This window comes from Elgaria multicarinata, chromosome 3, assembly GCF_023053635.1.
Source record: "Elgaria multicarinata webbii isolate HBS135686 ecotype San Diego chromosome 3, rElgMul1.1.pri, whole genome shotgun sequence".
Taxonomy (NCBI): Eukaryota; Metazoa; Chordata; class Lepidosauria; order Squamata; family Anguidae; genus Elgaria; species Elgaria multicarinata.
In genome coordinates this window covers 96,782,224-96,804,618 of record NC_086173.1, presented here as the reverse complement: position 1 = coordinate 96,804,618, position 22,395 = coordinate 96,782,224, and the positions used below count along the sequence as shown (strand labels likewise).

General features: G+C 44.6%; 1 protein-coding gene across 5 annotated transcripts in view; it reads left to right on the top strand.

Moving 5' to 3' along the window:
- UIMC1 (ubiquitin interaction motif containing 1) overlaps positions 1 to 19,441 on the top strand; it is an 84,858-nt gene extending 65,417 nt beyond the window's left edge. For 4 of the 5 annotated variants that reach the window (XM_063120964.1, XM_063120963.1, XM_063120965.1 and 1 more), the window contains exons 10-14: positions 1,276 to 1,354; positions 3,355 to 3,481; positions 9,833 to 9,896; positions 10,875 to 10,917; positions 18,829 to 19,441. In XM_063120964.1, coding sequence (XP_062977034.1) covers positions 1,276 to 1,354; positions 3,355 to 3,481; positions 9,833 to 9,896; positions 10,875 to 10,917; positions 18,829 to 19,042 — 527 coding nt within the window. In that variant the 3' untranslated portion in view covers positions 19,043 to 19,441. Of the gene's footprint in view, positions 1 to 1,275; positions 1,355 to 3,354; positions 3,482 to 9,832; positions 9,897 to 10,874; positions 10,919 to 18,828 lie in introns of those variants that run through there. The other variant, XM_063120967.1, reaches the window with a different exon arrangement.
- Positions 19,442 to 22,395: the final 2,954 nt, after the last annotated feature.

Below are 22,395 nucleotides of genomic sequence, written 5' to 3'. Positions count from 1 at the left end.
AGCTCTGGAGTGGGCTGATTTCCAGCTGAGGAACCTCCCGTGAGAGCTTGCTCCCCCTCTGGTACGGCCTGGCTGGTGTCAGGCGCTGCGTCTTCTAGTTCTGAATCTGATTCTGATTGATTACCTGAAACCCCTTCTCCCGAAACAGGGGCAGTAGGGTTAGACATGACAGTGTGTGTGTGTTAAAGTATGTTTCTAGTTCTCATAGTTGCAAAGAGAAGGTTCAAAGTATGTGGTTAGATCTGAAGGTGTAGAGCCTAAATGGAATCTTGGACAGAACATCTGGTGATCAGGTGATACGTCTTCTGTTAAAAGACAAAAGGTTTACATGATCTGAAGAGAAAACATCTGTTACCCCGCTGTCCTGTCCTCTCCTACTCCGCTCCCATGTCTCTCTGTCCCAATCCCTTCTCCTGGGCAAAAGATTCCAAAGTCTGCCCAAACCCAAGATTTCACTCAAAATATATGTACCTTAAGGCAGTGTTTGCAAATGCGCCTGATTTATTCTGAGTATCGAAACGGGATATTTTTAGATTACACACTAAATAAAATTCTGCCTGCACTTCAAACATTTCCCTTTTGATCCCAGCCTTTTAATACATAGCCGTACATTGTATACAACCCCCTGGAATAGTTTTCAGCATTACACCTTGAGATCTTTCATCCATCACAGCCCTGACTGAGCCAAGGGGTCTTGCATGTCCTAGGATTTGAAACACTGTTCTGGAATAGGCAGGGCTCCTGAACCCTTACATACAGCAGCCCTGTGTTTTTGAGGTTGAGCTTTATAAGCCTTATCTGTCTGGCTTATGCAGGGAAGCTAAGTAAAGAAACTATCTTTATTTCAGATGCCAAAGCAGCAGATATTTAACCTATTTTTTTTTAGGCTGCCAAGAGCTATAATATATTGTTGAAATTAAACTATACATTATTGCACAACAAAAAGTTTTCGTGTAAGACGAGGCAAATTAAACTCTGTCATTAGGTTTTGATGTTATAGTATGTCAGAAGGACAAGGAAGTTAGCAAATGCTCTTTCTGGGCAGAAGCTTTACAGTGGCAACTTTCACAGCAGGCAAGATGATGCTATTATAAACTAGACCTCTTCTCACTTTTCCCACTGTGATGTCCCCAAACGAACCGGTTCTTGCCTACACAGGAGGGCTTTGAAAATGTTTTCCAAAACACGCATTGTGTTTTTTGTTGGACACCTGACAAAACCTCCTAAGGTTCTTAAGAAGAAAGGTGGAGCAACTGTTTTGTTCTTGTTTTGAAGTGATGACCCGGCGACAGAGAGAAGCCCAGAGTAAACTTACCAATTGCAAAGAGACGTCAGAATCTATTGACATTAACAAGTAAGTAGGTATGATGCCATCTTGAAACAACTTTTCTCTTCAGTTTTGAAGGCTCTCTAAAACCCACCTCGTTCTTTCCCATCTTTACCTTTCACCTTCCTTTCATTTGTTTTTGACCAGCTCTGTGTTCTGTTCTTGAAAGCGTTGGATCAGGCATAGTTTCCCTAGGGGCTTTTGATATACTGTTATCTCCACAGTGGAGAGTCCAGTCGTTTGCCCTCTCCGACTCTCCCGTCCTTTCATTTGTCATTGTAGCCAGCACCTCAGGTGGAGCAAGACTTTATCCTATAAAACCCAGCGAGAGACATAAGGGGTGGTGCCCGATCTTCATAACCTTGCACTGGGTTCTGTTTCTTTGTCACATTAGAGGGTGATGAAATGTTAGGGCTGGCATATAAATATGTGAATATTCCACTCTGATCATTGATTTAACCAGCAGGTGAACTGCAGGATATTATACATTGAAACCATCTGGGTATCAGTCAGCACTACTGGAGACTGTGTCTGCATGATTCAAGTTGAACCATTTTGAATGGGCACAAATGTCTTAACAGTAGTACTGTACAAAAACATGTAGAACTTGTACTCCAGTGTTCACACCATCCTTCGCCATTTTAGATGTCATGTTTCCTTGTTCCCTCCCTTGCCTTTCACTATGCTGCCATTGTCCACACCCTGATGCATGGAAAAATCCCATGGGAGTAGAACTACAAAGCTTGGGCAGCCCTTTTTGTCCTGGGATAAATCATGCAATTTGGTTCTAATTCAGCAACAGTTGGTAGAGCAGGCAAACCTCCAGACAAGTACAAAGCCCTGCAAAGCAGCCAAGCCTTGAACTGTAATAAGTTAACTCAGGCGGCAGGCAAGCTCTAAGAGCAAGTAGCTGTTGAAGGAGTGGGCTAGTTTTGAACACATTTCTGCACGTCTCTGTCAGAGAGAAGCTGTGATGGAGAAGGCTGGCAAGCATGGTACCTGTAGTGATATCCTTAATGAAATTAGACTTTGTTCAGATGGAGATGGTTTTGTTTAATCTTTCTTGCTGCCACCCCTCCTCCTCCTCCTCCCACCCACACAGCATCATAAGAAAGGATCTGACAGTAAAAATCCCTGCCATGGAAGTAATTTTGCTGTTACAAACACTGGATGGCAACATCACTAATGGAATTAGGCTAATTATAGAGAGGACAGCTTCTGTTTAGACACATTATCTTGGTAATCAGCAATGACTGGAAAGAAAATATGGAAAAAGTACTGCAGAATGGAGCATGAAGGGGACTCTTCAGACCCATTTGAAATGCCACGGAATTGCACAGCTTGTCGGACTCCTGTGCAGGACCCACAGTTAAGCAGCTGCATTTTGGCACTCACGTTCCTATCATTCTCCTGTGTGCATCTTCAGGACCTAGCTTTCCTTACTTCTTGGGCAGGGTCAAATTCTTAGCAGGGGAACATCTGAACACAGTTGAGCCTCTTCCAGTACAGCTAGAGTTGGGAGAAAGTGGCATTCCTGCCAAATTGTCTGGCACCAGGTTCATGCGCAGTGTTCCTACTCTAAAATGGAGATGCTGCCTTGCAAGATTTGATATACTAGTTAGGTGAATTCATTCAGACCCAGGAAAACACATCTCTGACCTAATTCACTTGGATTGCTGCTTTTGGGCCAGAACGTCTCTCCCTTTTGCAAAAAGCATTGCACTTCATTTCAGCTGCTTTGACAGGGTGTTTTATGTCTGAAGGGAAACCGGCATTGTTTGAGATAGTTAGTGGAGCTGATTTCATTACCATCCCACTGCTGCAGCAGCAGGGCACAGAAAAGCAGTTGGGGGAAAACTGCTAATCACTCCCTCCTTTTGATTGGCACCAGGCCCGTTTTATGGGTCATCCCGCTGTGCTGATCCAGCTCCATCGATGAGGCTTTACCCAGAGAATGGCTTGGAGAAAGCAAAACCGCTCGAGGCAGAGTGAATCCTAATGTGCTCCTCTTTCTTCTGGCCTGGCAGGTACGAGAAGTGTTACCTCTGTAAGTCTCTGGTGCCACCGAAAGAGTATCAGAGGCATGTCGAAGGCTGTCTCTGGAGCCGGAGTGCCAACGGAGCCCCGGGGCCCAGGAGGCTGCGGCGTGCAAAGGTGAGGGTAGATGCTTTTGCAAGGCTGCAAAGGTGTGCTGTTTCACTAGGTTGTATTTACACGCACATTCCAGCAGGTCTGCTCCTGTCACTGTCTTTTTCTAAATACCGGCCAAAGCCTCTAACCACAAAAGTAAACTCAGCTATGCTGCCATTCAGACTTACCTTCCAGTTGCTTGAGTGCCGCTCTTTCTTGCGTTGATTCCACCCTGCAGGTGCCTGCGTCTCAATCAGGGGTAGGGAACTTGTGGCCTTCCAGATGTTGTTGGACTCTACCTCCTACCAGCCCTACCACTATGGCCAGTAGTCTGGAATGATGAGAATTATCATCTGGAGGGCCACAGATTCTCTACCCCTGGGCTAAATGATATAACTATGTGGGCAGGATGATCTTTTGCACAGCATTAGTATTCCAGGAGCGGGCCTGTTCCATGGATTTGATCTACACACTGCATCCCTGCCTCATTCTGAGCAGACCACAACCACATGGGATTGATTAATATGCATAAAAAAACCCCAAAACCCTAACACCCCTCTAAGCACTGGGCTCCAAGGGAAGGTGTAATCGTGAGGAATGATGGGGTAGAGTTAAGTGTTCAGCAGGGAGAGAGAGAGAGGGAGCTTCTGTGTGGTAGCTAAATGTGATACCTCTGACCATAGATAAAAATTTGGCTGTGGTGCCATTCAGACACACTACCAGCAGCTTGAGAGCTGCTCTTCCATGAGTTGATTCCCCGCAGAGAGAGGCAGTTCAGATCCTTTGCTCAGCAGTGAGCCTCAGTGTGGATGGCCCTAGGCAAAAAAAAAAAAATTATCTCTTCAGCCTAATCTTTCTCATAGGACTGTGTACCTAAAATGAAATCCTTAAATTCTTAGGCTAGGATGGGATTCTGTGGTCTTCAGACGAGCGTTTTATTGCATGCTCATGAGTGGCAACTCACGGATCTTTGTGGGTCATTTTGATGACACAGCGACCCTCCTGTGCGTCTCCCGCTTCTTCTGTTTTTCATGCTACGGGATCCCATTTCTTCTTAGCTCCGACAGTATTTAGCGATATTTCCTGATGTGTGCAAGAGAAGCTGCGCTAGAAAAACACCCGCTGAATGGGCCACGTGGTCACGACTCACCTCCTCTTCGTTCCCCAAGTGAGAGAAAGCAGGAGGCAAAGCAGCGGTAGGGAAACACAATTCCCCCCCCCCCCCCCGAAAACGCTCTGAGAGAGAAGTACCGTAACGTTTCAACCGTTGACTGCTATAAGCCCTGCCTTGGCCTCCTCCTCCTCCTCTTGTTTTTGACCTTGTACTGCCTGCTAAGTGTTTTTCCACATCTATAAGAGCTAGAAACTTGCTAAAATATGTGAATCTCAGAAGACTACTTCTCTCCCCTGCAATCACATTTCAGGACACACAAAATACACAGATATTGTTCTATGTTGTCCTCTCGTAATTCTGCAGAAATGAGGACCTCTAGAACAGCTGTTTTTCTCCCAGGAACAGCAAGTCTAGCTCTTCTCCTGGTACCAGGAGCCTGGCATTCTTCAGTGGTAAAAACATGGGAGTTTGCGGAACATGTAAATCTGTCTAAAAGAGCCATTCCTTGGTAGTCAGCCCTGCTGAACCAGAACAAAAGTGTCTCATTTCAGGATGTATCCAGCCGTAATACACATTTTCTCATAAGACTTCTCATCCTTGTGCAAGTCTGACTTTGCAACCAATGTAACACATGTACTTGCTCCCCCATTTGAAGTGGCATCCCAGCTGCTCTGCCGTCGGCACCAGCCGGTCAAATGCTGGAACGGCATCCATGTTTTCCCCACCCCTAAGGTTTGTCACTCTGAAGCCATTGATAATGAATTCCGTGAATCTTTGTAAGAGGTGTGTGTCTTGCTTTCCTGGCTTCTCCTGTCAGTTTCCAAGTTGGTGGTCCCCCCCCCTTTTTTTGGAGTTTTCATTAGATGTTTGACCATAATTTGCACGTTTACGCCTACATGGCTCCATTACACTTTGTGCTTAGCAGCTGCCCCACACTTCTGCATTGTGAAGATGCATGCTATTCTGTTCCTGCAGTGACTCAGATGCTCAGCCCACAATATGATTTGTTTGTTTATAAACATTCATGGCCGTCTCCTTTGTTGACATCGCAGGAGAATACATTGTTTCCTGCCATGCCACAGATGGCATAAAAATATGTTTCTGTCTAGCCCAAAGATGTTTCTCTGCTCAAAACTGCAACCTTGAGCAGAGATGGGCTCTGCCATACTACTTCACACCAGGCTACAGCACCTGTGTGAATTGGGAGATCCCTCTTTACTGGTGGACCAACAGGCAGCAGAGGAGGGAAAAGTCTCTCCTTTGCTTCATTTCACTCTGAACTTGCTCTTCACCCCCTATTTCAATGTCAGCCAGGAACTCACAATGCTTCCAAGGGCCATTTTTTAAAAAAAATTAAGGGGGCTCTAGCAGAAAGAATTCATTTTCAAGGATATATGTGCATTTAAGTGTACTAGCAGGCAGTGTTTAGACAAATTTAAAACCAAATTCACCGCAGAAGTGCAGGTTAATGAATGCAGGCAGAAACACTGAATTTTTTTTTTTTGAGAATTTCCACCTATGAAAGAGCAGAAGTGAACAAACTGCAGAACCTGGAAGAAGAGCTTGGTTTGGAGAGTGCGCTCTCTCAGTGAGAGAGTAATTCAGCTCTGGAGGTGGGGTTGCAGCTTGCAGTGGGAGGGCAGCACTTAATTACATCCACAACCAATTCGTTTGTAGGTAAAAACAAACACTGGAAAACATTTTTTAATGGAAAATTGCACCACAAGTAAAACAAGTAGTCTGTATTACAAATGGTGAGCATGCATTCACACCATGCCCGCTGTTTCTAACATGGTATGTCTGAATATATCTTCATAGAGCCTGTGTTGATGCCCCTGGAGGGAGGAACGAAAGGGTACAAACCACAGTGCCATTTTCAGCAAATTGAGATGTAAAGTTACAATTCCACACTTTTCATATGTATATCTTGGCAGAGAGAGACAGTGGTCTGTTGTGCAGATGTATACATCTCCTAAACAACGCACTTCAGGGGTGTCTCTTCCTGCTTAAAGAGGTAACTGTGCAACCTCCTAAGATCAGAATGTGTTTTATAGGAGATCCTTTTGCCAGGAGGGCCATGCTACACAGACAGAATTGTATGTGCAAACCATGATTCACTGATTATTATTTTTTAATATTAACTATAAGGTTTTATCTCTGAAACACAGACATTCAGCACTTTTTGATATTTTCCTGAATCATTCACTAGGGCCCAGTTTGCTGTAGCCCTTAGTTTTCAGTTATGTTGTTTTTTTCCAGTTCTGCCAACCTTCGTATGGTATTAAACTTGGTCAGTGTACTACAAGATCATCTAGCTGGCCCTGCCTGTTAGTATTAGCCACTGACATTCCTCCAGCCAATGCCCTATGGGCGTTCAACCTCAGACATGTAAGTGGGGCAATGGCATCCTGGCACTATGGCTCCCTCGGATGCAGTAGTGTTCCACATTACGTGCACTGCCCATCTTGTTTGCAGTAGAGGTCTGCGTGCTGCCTCCTTGCTGATTTATTTCTGACGGCGAGGTTGTAATCCATGGCAGCAGTGCGAATGCTTAGGCAATGTGATTTCTCAGCAGGAAGATACAACATGATGTCTCAGTTTTGTCTAATCCCTTAAATCCATCACAGGCCCCAGCCCCTCAGGGATTCGCATGCAAATGACGAGATTGCCTGTTGATGAGTTTGGCTGGGACACAGCCAAGCGTTATGCAGTTTCCAGCACAGTGGGAAGCCTCTGTTCGTGTCACTAACTCGGCTTCCCAAACGTATTTTTTGATGTGGTCAGAACCCGTCTTGTGCTTAAAACAGACGCAGGAGGTGCTATAGGTTCCCTTGGCACCCCCAGGCCCTGTTGCTTTTCAGAACTGGCCCAAGTGAGCTCCCATTTGCTCTCACCTGGGCATTGTGTCCTCCGACCCCAACTGCTCAGAACTGTAAGCGTGCTTCTCTTGAGGCTTTTAGCAGTGTTGCCTCTGTTCCCTGTGGGAGCTGCATGGATGCCTGCCCAGAGTTCCTTGAAGTCCATAAGAAGAATTTTAAAAGAAGAATTTCTTCCTAAGAATTTGAACCTTCAAAGTTGATGAGTTTACTTTAGTATTCTACGTGATAACCACAGAGCACTTGGTGTGCAATTAAAATAAACCAAAAGAATTTGATTAACGGCGGATGGCATTTGGTTAGGCAAAGGGGATAATAGAACAGATGCACAGCATAACAGAGTAGGAATTCAATTTTTAGCCTACATGTGATTCCTAGGCTGAAACTAGATGTTACAAGAGTCCTACAGCTGTTGCCAAAAGCAGCAACCCTGCACCATCTACTCCTTCTCACTCTCCCAGAGCATCTAGTAATCTAAAATGCATGGTGTGCTTGTCTTGATGCTTAGAATTTCTTTGCAAGCACTCCCTTCACCAGCTAGGGGACCTTTGAGAACGAAGATGACACATCATTTCTGATTTGGATTACTGGACGTTGCTAGAGACACAGGAAAACATAAGGGGCAGGGCTGCAGTTTTGGTGGTGGCCAGGTAGCTCTAACCTAAAGATGGAGTCATTGGTGGTTACCTCCTGGCATGCCACTGGGGGTGGGGGGGGGGGGCGGGCGTTGTCTTGTGTTAAATGTGCTTGCCAGAGCATGTAATCCAGATGAAAAATGCTGACGTTCTCTCCAAACTTTAGTGATTTTCATGCTCAAATTTCTTTGGATGCCTTTGTTTCCATTCTTTGGATGTTTCTATTGTCAGTCCCTCCCAAATCAGTTCCACTCAGCCTTTCTTTTGCTACATCAAATGCCCACTTTTCAAGGCAGCCATCCATCTTTGCCTTTTGATTTGTATGCTGTTGCTCACGTGGGCAGGCAGGGGACTTGGGTAGAGAGGAAGCTGAACAGATGAACTGAGATGATTTCCATGGCAATTAACGTTTTGATGTGAAAAACGCAAACAAGGAGAGCCTCATCTGCACAGTAAAGGGTGTCACCAGAGGCCTGTGGGTCCAAAACAGATTGTGGCTCCTTTCAGCATCCTGATCATTTTTCTCCTTCCAGCCCTTTAGGATTAGCGGTGCCTAGGCCTGGAGTTTGCATAGAGGTCTCACCTTGGTTGTGGAGTGTTGGCTCTCTACCACAAGATGTAGTGATGGCCAGCAATTTGGATGCCTTTATGAGGGGATTAGACAAATTCTTGAAGGTTAAGGCAATCAATGATTACTAATTCTAATAGGTGTATGCTACCGCCAGTATCAGAAGCAGTATGCCTTTATATACCAGTTGCTGGGGATCATGGGCGGGAGGGTGCTGTTGCACTCATGTCCTCCTTGAGGATTTCCCATGAACAGCTGGTTGGCCGCTGTGTAAACAGAATGCTGGACTAGATAGACCCCCACATAGCTTTCAGAGCATAGCCTCTTCAAAATACGTAGGTAACTTACTGCTTGATCATTAAAGTTCAGAAGATGCTACCTTTCTCCCAAACATGTCAAAATCTTGGAAGATTGGGACAAATGATCCATTTTCAGTTTTTCTTTCTTTACTAGCTTGCCTTGTATTTTAAACAATGTTGGCGTAAAAACAGTGCTTCCTTCAGAAAGGGGGTTGATCTTATCCTCAGACCACAGAATGAAATGCCAAAGCTGTCAGGGCAAGGAATAAGATTACTTGCAAGGTGTAGTTCGAGCCCTTGCCTCCTGTTCTTTACTGCTCACCTCCAGAAGTTTATCTGCTTTTCAATGTTCTCTCCGTCTGAACAGGATGTGTAGGATTCCGCTTACTCAGATGCCCCATGGGGAAAACAGAATATGGCTTCTGAAGCAACTTGTGCACATCCCTAAGAATCATAGCTTTCTCTTCTAATTATTATGGCTGCAAAGGAATGCATGAAAACTAAGGGTTGTATCCAGACTTAGGGATTCTTAGAGTAGACCCACTGAAATAAGTGGGACTTACATTATTTATACCCTTGATTTCAATGGGTGTTCTCTGTTATGTCAATACCTACTACATAAAACAGGATAAAAATACGTGCAAGTTGTCCAGTGCCTTTCTTCCCCCTATGGTTATACGTCAGGTTTAGGGACACTTAGGCCATAGCTAGACCTAAGGTTTATCCCAGGATTGTCCTGGGGTCAAACCTGTTCATCTAAGTGCCACACAGGGCATCCAGTGCTCAGGCAGGGACGAACCCGGGATGATCCTGGGATAAACCTGAGGTCTAGCTACGGCCTTAGTAGAGGTTCTAACAAGGATCTTCACTTGCTTTGTCACAGGAGGAGGAAAGATGTGAAGGCCGACTACTGAGCATGCTGGAACAATCTGAACACAAGGCCACAGGTAGGAGATTCGGCAAACAGCCAGCATACACGCCTGGTGATGCTAGTAATCATTGACCTCCTTCACACAGTTCAAGCCATCGTGGGCTTTTAAAGCCACAGCGCGTGCTGGGTGCAATTTGAATCATCGCTGCCTAGGTGCAGCGTATTGTGCGTCCAAACCTGAGTGGCATGTCTCGTTGGAGGGTTAAGCAACGCTCAAACCCATGGCCTGTTGTTTTGTTATTTGAGGGTTGTTTAACCCTCCAACAAGCCATGCCGCTTGGGTTTAGATGGCATGACAAGCTGCGCCTGGGCAGTGATTATACAAACTGTACACATCCACAGTTTAAACAAGCCACCATGGCTAGAGTGAGCTTCAGTGATTGTACAAACTGGGCCACCCTCTAGCATAGCATTATAAGAACATGATTGCCTTCTATATAGCACAGTTCTTGTGCTATTCCAGATTCAGCCATGGTTGCTGGTCTTCTCCCTAAATGTATGCTTTCTGTACGAAGATCCTGGCCTTTATGCACCACAACCTCATTGGCTTCAGCAGGGGCTCCTATTTGGGCGTAGGGAGGGCAAATTCATTACTGGAAGTCACATTCTTAAGAGAACACCAGCAGGAGCTTTGTAGCCTTTGTCTGCTTTGCAATAAGGCAACAGAAGCCCATCCATCTCTTCTTTCTTGCGTAGAATATATGCAGTTTTTAAAAGATATATTTTAAACTTTTCATAATAGGTTTCGTACTAGCACTTAGGTTTTATAAGGCTGTCTCCCAAATTCAGCCTCTGTAGATGGCCTGAGTTATTGAAGGCTAACACTTAAAATCATTTTTATAGCCCCTTTCTTTTGTTTATTGCCATGTTTTCCCTTGCCACGATTGTAACCCCCGTTTGGTTTGACGATGTTTACCTGGGCCTACAGTTTCTCTACTTGTCCAGACAGAGAGGCTGCCAGAATTAATATCCCGTGGTATTATTCTCATTTCAGATGCAGAAGGGGCTGCCACACCTTCCAGAGGAGAAGACTCAAGGTTAGCTATTGTCACTTGTGCCGCAGGATCTTTCAGCTGCTAACAAGGCCATAATTAAAAGCATGGTCATCCATATCTGGGTGCTGGTTTCCAAGGACATGCTCTCAGCAAAGCCAAAAAGAAAAGGTTTAGTAAAACAGACAGGAGACCAACTAGTGTTACTGTTGAAGAAATTCACCCCTTTCTGATTCAGAAGGGAATAACTGCCTAAATAGAGGCAGATAACCTTTTCCCTTTCCTTAATCTTGGGGTATACCATGGAGCATGAGGGTCTCTTCATTTGCCATTAACTGAGCTCATGCTTTAATGGTTCAAACCAGTGGATCATAACAGCAGAACAACTCCAGTGTTTTTCTGGATGAAATTGTTTAGCTTCATCTTTCCCAGTCTGGGTTCAGGCCTGGTTTTGGAACTGAAACTGCCTTGGTTGCCCTGGAGGATGATGTAAACAGGAAAATAGAGAAGAGTGTGCATATCTGAACCTCTTAATGGCCTTCAGTACCATCGAACATAGTATCTTTTTGGAGCACCTGGCTAGGATATGGGGGAGGTGTACACTATCAAATCTACGTGAAGCCACTGTGGGCGAGTGAACTGTGGTGCCACCAGTATGCTGATGAAACTCAGCTCTATCACTCTTCCAACAGAGTCCAGGAAGGCAGTGCAAGTTTTGTACTGGTTTCTGAATGCAGTGATGGATTTCATGAGGGCAAGAAACAGACATAATCCAGGCAAGACAGAGGTGTTGTTGAGTAGGAGATCCAATCCAGGATTAGATGTACACCCTATTGTGGATGAGGTAGCATGCAATCTGGGGGTGTTTCTGGATCTGTCTTTGCTCCTAGATCATCGGGTTGTGGCTGTGACTAGGAGTCCCTTTGCATAGCTTCATCTAGTGCTCCAGTTTCACCCTTTCCTGGGGGACTCCAGGTGGGGTTGTCCTTAAAGATGGTTTGGAGGCTTCAGCTGGCACAGAATGTAGCCATCAGAGTTGTATCTGAGGCCAGGTTTTATAGAGTGCATTGCCAGGATTGCGTGATAGCTGTGGCCAGTGCCAGCCCTCCAGGTTAAGCTGCTGCGCCAAGCTGTCCTTGCATTTGTTCCTTTTCAAGGAGTCCCTTAGAATACACAGCAGCAGGAAGTTACAGAACTTAACATTTGGTGGATTCATCATTCCATACAGAATGATGTGCAATAAAGAAAAAGTGTAAGATTTAGCAACAAAACATTACAGCTTTTTCTCTCTCAGGGACCTGGGAGTTCAGAATATTGGCATAATTCAGAATATGGGATCAGAATAATGCTAACATTCCTAAGATGGTCACGTAAAAACGCATATGGTGTTTTTTTTTTTAAATCACATATAGTTGGAGGAATCAAGCCAGTACAGTATCTGCAAGTACAGGCAGAACTGAAAAAAGGCAATATTTACTTTGTTTATAAAAACAAACATGGCAGTTTCTCACAATACACAATCAGTAGATGTGGAGTTAAAAAAACAACACCATTATAAGTTTAATTGTAAAACATTTTATAGTGAAGATACAGTCCTGTTCATTATTTCAACTAAGGAGCTCATCAAGGCAATTCAAGATTGCAGCATCAAGAGGCTTGTTTTAGGGCTTCCAAAGTGTGAATGCAGATATTCCAAAGTGGGAATGCAGATATTCATGAGGTGAAAGTCGGTGTTGTGGACGGGGGGGGGGGGGGGGGAGGAGGGGAGTTGCGGATGGCAGAAAACCCAAAACAACAGAGACTCTTTGCTCAGTATCAGTTGACATAAAGCAAACAGCATCAGACTGGAAAAAATCAACTTATATCCCCATACCAAAAAAGGGAAACACTATAGAATGTTCAAACTATCGGACAGTGGCACTTATTTCACATGCCAGCAAGGTAATGCTCAAGATCCTGCAAGGTAGACTCCAGCAATTCATGGAGCGAGAATTGCCAGATGTACAAGCTGGGTTTAGAAAAGGCAGAGGAACTAGAGACCAAATTGCCAATATCCGCTGGATAATGGAGAAAGCCAAGGAGTTCCAGAAAAACATCTATTTCTGTTTTAGTGACTATTCTAAAGCCTTTGACTGTGTGGATCATAACAAACTGTGGCAAGTTCTTGGTGGTATGGGGATACCAAGTCATCTTGTCTGCTTCCTGAGGAATCTGTATAACGAACAAGTAGCAACGGTAAGAACAGACCACAGAACAACGGACTGGTTTAAGATTGGGAAAGGAGTACGGCAGGGCTGTATACTCTCACCTTACCTATTCAACTTGTATGCAGAACACATCATGCGACGTGCTGGGCTTGACGAATCCAAGGCTGGAGTTAAAATCGCAGGAAGAAACATTAACAATCTCAGATATGCAGATGACACCACTTTGATGGCTGAAAGCGAGGAGGAGCTGAGGAGCCTTATGACAAAGGTGAAAGAAGAAAGTGCAAAAGCTGGGTTGCAGTTAAACCTCAAAAAAACCAAGATTATGGCAACCAGCTTGATTGATAACTGGCAGATAGAGGGAGAAAATGTGGAGGCAGTGACAGACTTTGTATTTCTGGGCGCAAAGATTACTGCAGACGCTGACTGCAGCCAGGAAATCAGAAGACGTTTACTTCTTGGGAGGAGAGCAATGACAAATCTGGATAAAATAGTTAAGAGCAGAGACACCACACTGACAACAAAGGTCCGCATAGTTAAAGCAATGGTATTCCCGTAGTAACCTATGGCTGCGAGAGCTGGACCATAAGGAAAGCTGAGCGAAGGAAGATAGACGCTTTTGAACTGTGGTGTTGGAGGAAAATTCTGAGAGTGCCTTGGACTGCAAGAAGATCAAACCAGTCCATACTCCAGGAAATAAAGCCAGACTGCTCACTTGAGGGAATGGTATTAAAGGCAAAACTGAAGTACTTTGGCCACATAATGAGAAGACAGGATACCCTGGAGAAGAGGCTGATGCTAGGGAAAGTGGAAGGCAAAAGGAAGAGGGGCCGACCAAGGGCAAGATGGATGGATGATATTCGGGAGGTGACAGACTTGACCTTGGGGGAGCTAGGGGTGGCAACGGCCGACAGAAAGCTCTGGCGTGGGCTGGTCCATGAAGTCACGAAGAGTCGGAAGCGACTGAACGAATAAACAACAACAACAAAAATGTTTTAAAAAGTAAGATATAAGGAATGTAAAAGACTGCTTCACATGTAAGCATTGGTACAGCAAACAACTTTTGGGCTTACCACTAAAAGATGCCCAACATGAGGCTTCCATTAAAACACCAAAACAAATAAGAAAGGAAGTCCCTGTTTTAAAAACAGTATCAATGGGCTTCTTTGGAACTTCAAATTCTAAAAAGAATAATATAGGATTGAAACAATAACAAGGAAAAAAAAATAAAACACCTTGTCCTATAGGTATAAAAAGCAATGTTCACTGAGGGGATATCAAGGTGACTTCTGAATGAGTCCTGAGAGAGGGACCCATTTACAACAAAAAAGAATGACGAAAGGTATCCCATGTAGCACATAAAAAGCAAAGAAAGCTGCACTGGTTCATGAGTACAAAATCCAGGAGGGGAAAAAGAAACCAAAACAGCACAAATGCCGCAAAAGATTGTATAACATTTAACAGCTGCTTGATGTGGGACCATTACGTTAACACAATATTGGGTACAGTATCGAGTCATCAGTAACAAAGTATTAGCGGGATAGTATGGGTGGTTCATAGGAAAAATCAGGCGTCTTGTGAAAAAAACCCAGCCATAGCTCTCTTGATCTGAGGAGCCTGGATCTTGAGCAGATGCATTTGCATATGACAAGCAGTTCTTTGCTATGAGGCACGCTGGCAGGACTGAAAAGAGACAAGGAGGGGCTGCCTCCCTTATATTACAACATGTAAATCGGAGGGAGAAAAGATTTAAAACCTTACAGCTCTGGCAAGCTCCTACAGTAACAAGGGATTGTATCCGTTGGTGTCATTCTGCTAGTGCAGTTTCTACTGCTTTCAGAAACCCTTTGTTTAGACTTGTACAAGTGTGAAGTCCAATACTTTGATTCTGCTTGCACAAAGCTGTTGTACAAGCTGTTGTGCAAATGGTTTCACAACACATTCCGCAAACTTGCACAGTGTGCTGCACAAGCTGCTCCGCAAAGCATTGCACAAGGCATTGCACAGACAGTTGGCGTTTTTCTGCTAGGAATTGCACAACTGCTGTCAACTGCACAACTAGCACAAGCAACACCTAGTCTAATGAAATCGTAATGAGTTGTGCAACTTCTTGTGCAATGATTTGCACAACAGCTGGTGCAATGTGTTGTACAACAGTTTCCATAAGGACTTGTACAATGTAGTGTGCAACAGCTTGCACAAGCAAAATCAATGTATTAGATTTTACTCTTGTGCTAGGATAAAAATGGGGTTTCTACAAGCGTTAGAACCTTTTGGTGGAATGACACCACTAGATACGGCACAGGACTTCCAGACAGATTTTCAGACAGCCAAACACCTTCCAGACAAACATTAGGGAGAATTCTCTGGTTCAGCTAATGCACGATAGAGATTCAGAGAAAACAGAGTCAGGAGTAACTACTCCTCACAAACTTCTTGTGCTCTGAAAGTGGTGCAAACTCTTTCCTTATCAGCTGCTTGGGTGTAGACACACTATGGCATCTCCCCTCCCTTGTCTTCACCATCCGCTCTGGTCCTAATGTGGGGCGGTTTGGAGCTGGCTAGTGTAGCGTTTGCAACAAGTAAGTTCTTAGAAGTGACAGAAACGGACTCGCATGTAGTGTTGAGGGTAACATGTGACTCTTGTGTCTTCTTTGCTTTTCAGCAGGATGGTGGTAAATGTAAACTTTAGGCTGTCTCAAGCCACAGTGATCTTGCTCTGAGCAGAGGTTTCCCCCAGTCTCTTTCCCGGTGCATCTATTTGGCTGTTTCCCTGAAGTAGTCGGACAGGGGCACATCACAAATGCTCTGTTCAAAGGGTTTGCAAACTTTCCACTCTTGCTTCATTGTGCTGTTTTCAAGGCAGTTTCTTTTTCGCTTTGGAAAGCAAAGGTGATGGGGAGGAGAAGATGGAGGCAGAACCTGGCTTTGCCTCCTTCCCTCTCCCAGTTACATGCCAGACCCTTTCTCTGGGTAGGTACAAGTTAGTAATTCAGAGTCAGTCTTAAAGCCAGTTGCTTCTTTTCTCCCTCAGCACTGGGTAACAAAATCGCTGGAGAATGAGAAATGTTCTCTCTCTCATCTTGCCCCTGTCTCCTCCCCTCCCCGTTACAGTTCAGGACAGGTTACAATGGACTGGGAATATGTTGCAGTATCTGAACCAGGACATATTTCAACATCTAGTATTGGCATAATCTTGGGGAGGGGGTGTTTCAGATAAGGGGTCCTTGGGGGGGCACTTTTTCACCTACCCCTCCTGTTTCAGAATGCGAAATCTTCCCCTCCGCTTGGCAGGGCATTCCAGGATGCTCTGAGATTCTACAGGAAGCATCCCTTCCTTGCTTGGAGACTGGATTGCACTTGCCTGTGCCATTCCAGCATCTTCCCTATTCCACTCTTCCTTCCTGTTGGCAGCTACCAGTTGCTGAGGGGCCTGCTGCTTCTCTCTGGTTCCTCCTCTGCATTTGTCCTTCCAGCTAGGGACAGCAAACACCCAATCTGGAGAAGGAGTGCTCATCAATATTTCACCAACTGCTGCAGCTTCATTGGGGCAACTGTGATTCCTTGGTTGGCCTCTGCAGACGAAAGAGTTCATTTCTGCTCCTCCTTCCTGGCTTAGCACTTTATTTATTTATTTATTTATTTATTACATTTTTATACCGCCCAATAGCCAAAGCTCTCTGGGCGGTTCACAAAAATTAAAACCATGAGGAGCCTCTCTCTAGCATCTCTCCACCTTCTCCATGGAACTGGCTTGCCTCAACATGAGCAATCTTGGGTGCAGCTATGCTGGATGCATCTTGGAGGACAGAGAGGGAATAGCAGCTGCCTCCCAGCTCTCAGTTTAGAGGCTCGCTGCATCCCAATCTTGGTAAAATTTGACCCACTGGGATCTGAGATGAACAAATAATACTGAATATCTCTAATCTCTCCCTTAACACGGAACGTGCTCTGTGCATAGGATCAGTGGTGCAGCTAGGGCTGGACCTCAAAGTCCGCTCCCCCTCAAATGACAGCCCAGAGAGTGGCAGGTGATCAGGGCGGTGGCAAACAGGCCTGGTTCCAACACCTGGGCTAGCATGGGGATAGCAAATAAATATATGCAGGAGGTATGTACTTGGTTGCTGATGCTCATTTTATTATTTTTACTTTAATATATATATATATATATATATATATATATATATATATATATATATATTCCTTCTCTACAAACAATATGGTGTTTATTCCCAAGTAAACGTGCTGGGCTGCAGTAGCAAACTCCATTTTAGTCTTGTAGTGATAATGGCATTTTGATTTAAGTGAGTTGAAAATGTGAACCGTGCACGTGCTCAGAATATTTCTCTTTTAAAATGACGGTTGGCAAACGGGTTGTTGTTGCCATTGTTCTCTAACATATCAGGAATGTAGAGGCAGTTGTTCAGGCTGGAATGGGGTGGGGGTGGGGGAGGAAGAGAAGCCCGGGGCTCTGTTCCCTTGGCAGGGCTTGAAGGGGCACCTGCATCACCACTTCCCCTTCCTGGTGAGGCTCAACTGATTCTCACCATTCTCCTTACCTAGGTTTTTCCTGTCTGATTAGTTAGAAATGGAAGTGTGTGTGTGTTTATTTCATCCCCGCCCCCAACAAACACTCTCGTCATTTTCACATCTACATTTCACAGCTTCCCACCATTTTCACACCTTCCCTGGGGAAGGCTGCATTCACACCTTCAATTCAGAAATCCCAGCACTGTTACGATTGCGTGATAGCCGTGGCTGAACACCAGCCCTCCAGGGTGGGTTGCTCCATCAAGCTATCCTTGCCCTTGCTCTGTTTTATGCCATCAGCTTCCCTTTGATACCTCTTGCAGAGTTGGCCTGGATTCCTCCACCCTCCAAACATTTACCCATGAGTAGGAAAACAGCCAGCGAAGGTCCCAACCCTCATTTAGCCCATCCTTCCTTCTGTGAAGGATTCAGTTACTCTGGTGAGCATAACCCAAATTGTCTAGGCAGTATGGAAGAACAAACCTTGGAGGTGCAAATAAATAAATCAATACAGTCCAATGATGCAGCTAAGCTTATTAAAGATAAAAAATAGAGTAGAGGAAAGGAAAGTAGTGAGTGTGGACAAGAAAATAAATCCTACACCTGAAATTTGCATTGGTTGCCAGTATGTTTCTGGGCACAATTTAAGGTCAGTCCTCATAAAACCCTAAAAGGTTTGGACTAGGATACCTTGTGCCACTCAATCCGGCCTGCTCACCGAGTTTGTCATCGGAGGCCTTACCCTTCATCCCATTGCCTGCGAAAGCTTGAATTGGCTGGGATGCAGGACAGGACCTTCTTGCAGTGGCATCCATGTTGTTGGACTCCCTCCCCAGGAGGCCTAATTGACCCATTACACATTATTGGCATTTAGATGGGCTGCCACGACGTTTTTGTTCTGTTGTGCCTTTAGTTAAATGCCTTTCTGGTGTTTTATGTCTCTTCTCTATTTTCTGAAGTCATGGTTCTCTTCTTTCATCATCATCATCAATATTATGTTTATGTGTATAGCTTAAGTTCTGAATTCCCTTGGGGTTTAGAGACTGAAAGTGGATTATTATTATTATAGCATTATTATAATAATGGGGAGGAAGTTAAAAAGAGTTGAGTTTGGTAAGACTATGGCATGTAGGCCCAGGATGTGACCCTGCAGACGTGTTGTTGTAAAGGTAGCTGCCTGGTTTTTACTTACTATTTCTCTGAATTTCCCTCCCATTAGGCACAACTCGGCAGAGGTGGACAAAGAGTCTGAGGGCACTCAGGATGACTGGAGCCCCATTCCCCAACCAGCTTGCAGTGACTCTCCCATTCGATCTTTCACTTCCATTTCCGAAGCCAAAGACTGCCTCGTGGACTTTAAAAAACAGTTTGCCGTTGGCTCAGGCAGTCGGAAACAAACCAAAGCCAGCCTCAGGAGCAGGAAGAAATTCTGAGGGTTGCACAGTGGAGAAGGGACCTGAAAATGAATTGGAAAGCAAGATTTTCTTTTCCACTGACCTTGCCTGGCAGAAAGAGCGCATCTCCCTGGCCAGCTTCCCACCTCCCCTCTTCTGTACATTTTGTATGAACCTTACAGAGATTTGTCATGAATGAATTTGATCTGTATACTTTATAGGTGCCTAGTCAACCTTGCTTTTCAATTAGAAAAGAAAATGAAATATATTTATTATTATGTTTTTATATTTGCTACTGTTTGGGATTTTTAAAGTTGTTGTGGATTTAAAAGGCTACTTTATAACCTGTGTATTCACAGACAAAGGAGGTATAGCCTACAGGTCAGTGTGAGCCATTTCCCAGTATACATTAAACATTTAAGGCACAATCCAGCCAAAGTTCAGCATTTCCAAGTTCTATTATTTCTGAGGGAGAGATTTAAGCATGTGCTTAATTCTCCCATTAAAATCATTGGGATTTAAAAAGTGTTTAATTTTGGCTACAGCCTGCCCTGTTTTGCACTAATTTTATGCCATTGATGGAATCGGCAGAGTGATGGGACAAGATAAGCCAATCTTACTTTGGCTTCTCTGCTCCATGGGCAAGTAACACAGGAACAGATCGGTAAAGAAGAGAGACACCAGAGGGCAAAAATATGTATTGGGTGACTCCATTACAGAACTTAAGTCTGGCAGGTTGGATTATCTCTGGCCAAATTGCTTGGGGCCTAGTTCCCCACCCCCATAAAAATCCATAATGTCTGTACACTTACAATCTGGCATGGGGAAGGATGGTGGAACCTGCAAAAAATATATATATCTAAGCAGGGCTCAGATGGGGCCCAGGGGATGCCAGTTGCCGCCCACCCCCTATACCCTGACAAATTAAATGAATACCCAGCAGCTACATGAAGCTATGGTATCAATGGTGAGATTGTTATCTTCTTCTATGCTCAATTCTCTGTGCTGCTGTTTTAATTTTAATTGAAGGCCATATTCAGCTTGGGCTGTGTTGTGCTGGATACTGTGCCAGAATATAATTCATTCAGTCCCTGCCTGAAAGAGCTTTGAATCTAAAAATTAGGCCCAAGGGGTCCCTAACATGGCCTATGGCGTGGCAAGAGCGAGCAGCCTGCACCTTGATGTTCTGTTACTACCTAATTGTTCCATGTTCCTACAAAATACTGTGCATTCTTGGGATTTTATTTTATTTTGATGCAGAGCCTGTGCTATTGCAAGAGCTCAAGGGCAGGTTACAGGTAACAGCAATTACACATAAAACAGAGAGATCCCTGTCTCTAAATTGCTTGCAGAGGCCAGGGAGAACAAAAGGAGGGATGACATGTTATCTTAATGGGACATTGTTTTATCTACTGTGAAAAGGCTGGTGTTGACTCCTGTTACAGAGGAAAGGATTTGAGAGGCCTAGAGGTGACTTGAAAAGGTGTACATGTGTCATATGGATACTCTGCCAATATAGAAGGGAAAGGAAGGAGCAGAAGGACCTCTTTATCAATATGCCATTCAAAACATATGGGATAGGTCATTCTTTATCTTAGCCTGCCTTGCCTCATCAGAGATCTTGAGTTTAAAAGCTACCAGCTCAAAGAGAAGGGGGTTTCTTTGTATCCCATGAGCCTGCCAGTGTTATACCCCTTTTCATGCCTCTCCTAGCATCCAGTATTTGCATTGTTGAAAGCTTTGTTTGGACCTATGTTATACATTCAGCAGAATCAAGTGAGAAAGCTTTGCCTAGACAGTACCAGTTCAAAGCTGTAGGGTGCGTGCGCGCTCACACACACGCGCACACACATATCCTAATAGTTCCCCACAAAAACATAAACATCGCCCTTCACACAGAAAAACTGCATACCAGGGAGGGAGGGTAGGTTAAACAGGAAGGCTAGATTGTTTTCTGTGTGTAGGCCATAGATGGTACAGAATTCAAACAAGATCCTCCACTTATAGTCCTCCCTGATGCAGTCCAGGGAAACCTGGCCGCAAGCTTAAGGTTGCAATCCTAAGCACACTTACTAGGGAGAAATGTCCATTAAATTCTATGGGACATAGGATTCAATCCTATGCATATTTAGACAAAAGTCCTACAACTTCCATCATGGCTTATTTCTGTCCAAATATACTTTGGAACACACTCTGCTTCAGATTTTAAGTTGATAGACAAGGCAGGGCAGAAATGAATAAATGAAAAATATTCTGGATTTTGGTGCTGAGCCCTTGAGCGCCAGGAGCTCCTTTCCGCATTAACATGTGAGGTTTCAACACAGCCAAGATCTTTCACCAATTTCATCAAATAAAGGATGTCTTCTCAGTGCAGTAGTATCTGTCCCACCCTCCTGGTTTCTTCCTTGTTAACTGTCAATCTGTTGCAGGCCTGTCTGTGGAAGCAAAGCCCCTTGTTTATCTTTTCAGTTGACGATAAGGAAAGCAAAGAGCTGAATGACTTCCCCAAAGCTCAGCTGTCACTGAAGCCCAGGGTCAGCTCAAGGAGATGCCAGGAAAGCAGGCACGGCAGGCTGGGGAAGCCACCAGCAGCCACTCCCAGAAACCTCCTTCCAGGCAAGGTTGACATAGTCCCAGGGTGGGTGGCAGACAGTGTCACCTTGGGACAGAGCAGCTTGTCTCTTCTCACAGCATCCAACAGACGTCTTGCTGAAATTGTCAGCCTACACTGCCGCTCGATTGGAGCACTTTTGCTTAGGGTACTCAATAGCAGTGAGCAAACAAAGGAAAGGCTGCTCGGTAGCCTGGGCAGCAATAATCTGTGTTTTGCAAGCCTGGCTGCGCCTATTTTTGCAACCATGTCTGTGTCTCCTTTTGTGTTGCAGTTTGGTTTCAGACAGGCTGAGTAGAAGAGAATGTCCTGGGCATTCTGATTCCAGGTGTCATGAAGCTTATGGGGGTATCCAAGCAGGGTCTCTACCTTCCCACATTATTTGTTTATTGCATTTCTATACTGCCCAATAGCCAAAGCTCTCTAGGTGGTTCACAAAAGTTAAAACCATCAAATACAATTCAAAGTATAAAATAACACTATAAACACACAGTATAAAAGTACAATATAAAAGATAAACCAAGCAATGCAGAGATTTATGCAGATTTAAAACAGCCAAGTTAAAAGACTTAAGATGATGAACTTAAAATACTGGGAAAATAAAAAGGTCTTCACCTGGCGTCAAAAAGAGTATAATGTAGGTGCCAGGCAAACCTCTCTAGGGAGCTCATTCCACAGCTGGGGTGCCACAGCAGAGAAGGCCCTCCTCTTGGTAGCCACCTGCCTCACTTGCTTTGGCAGGGACTCACGGAGAAGAACCCCTGAAAATGATCTTAGGGTC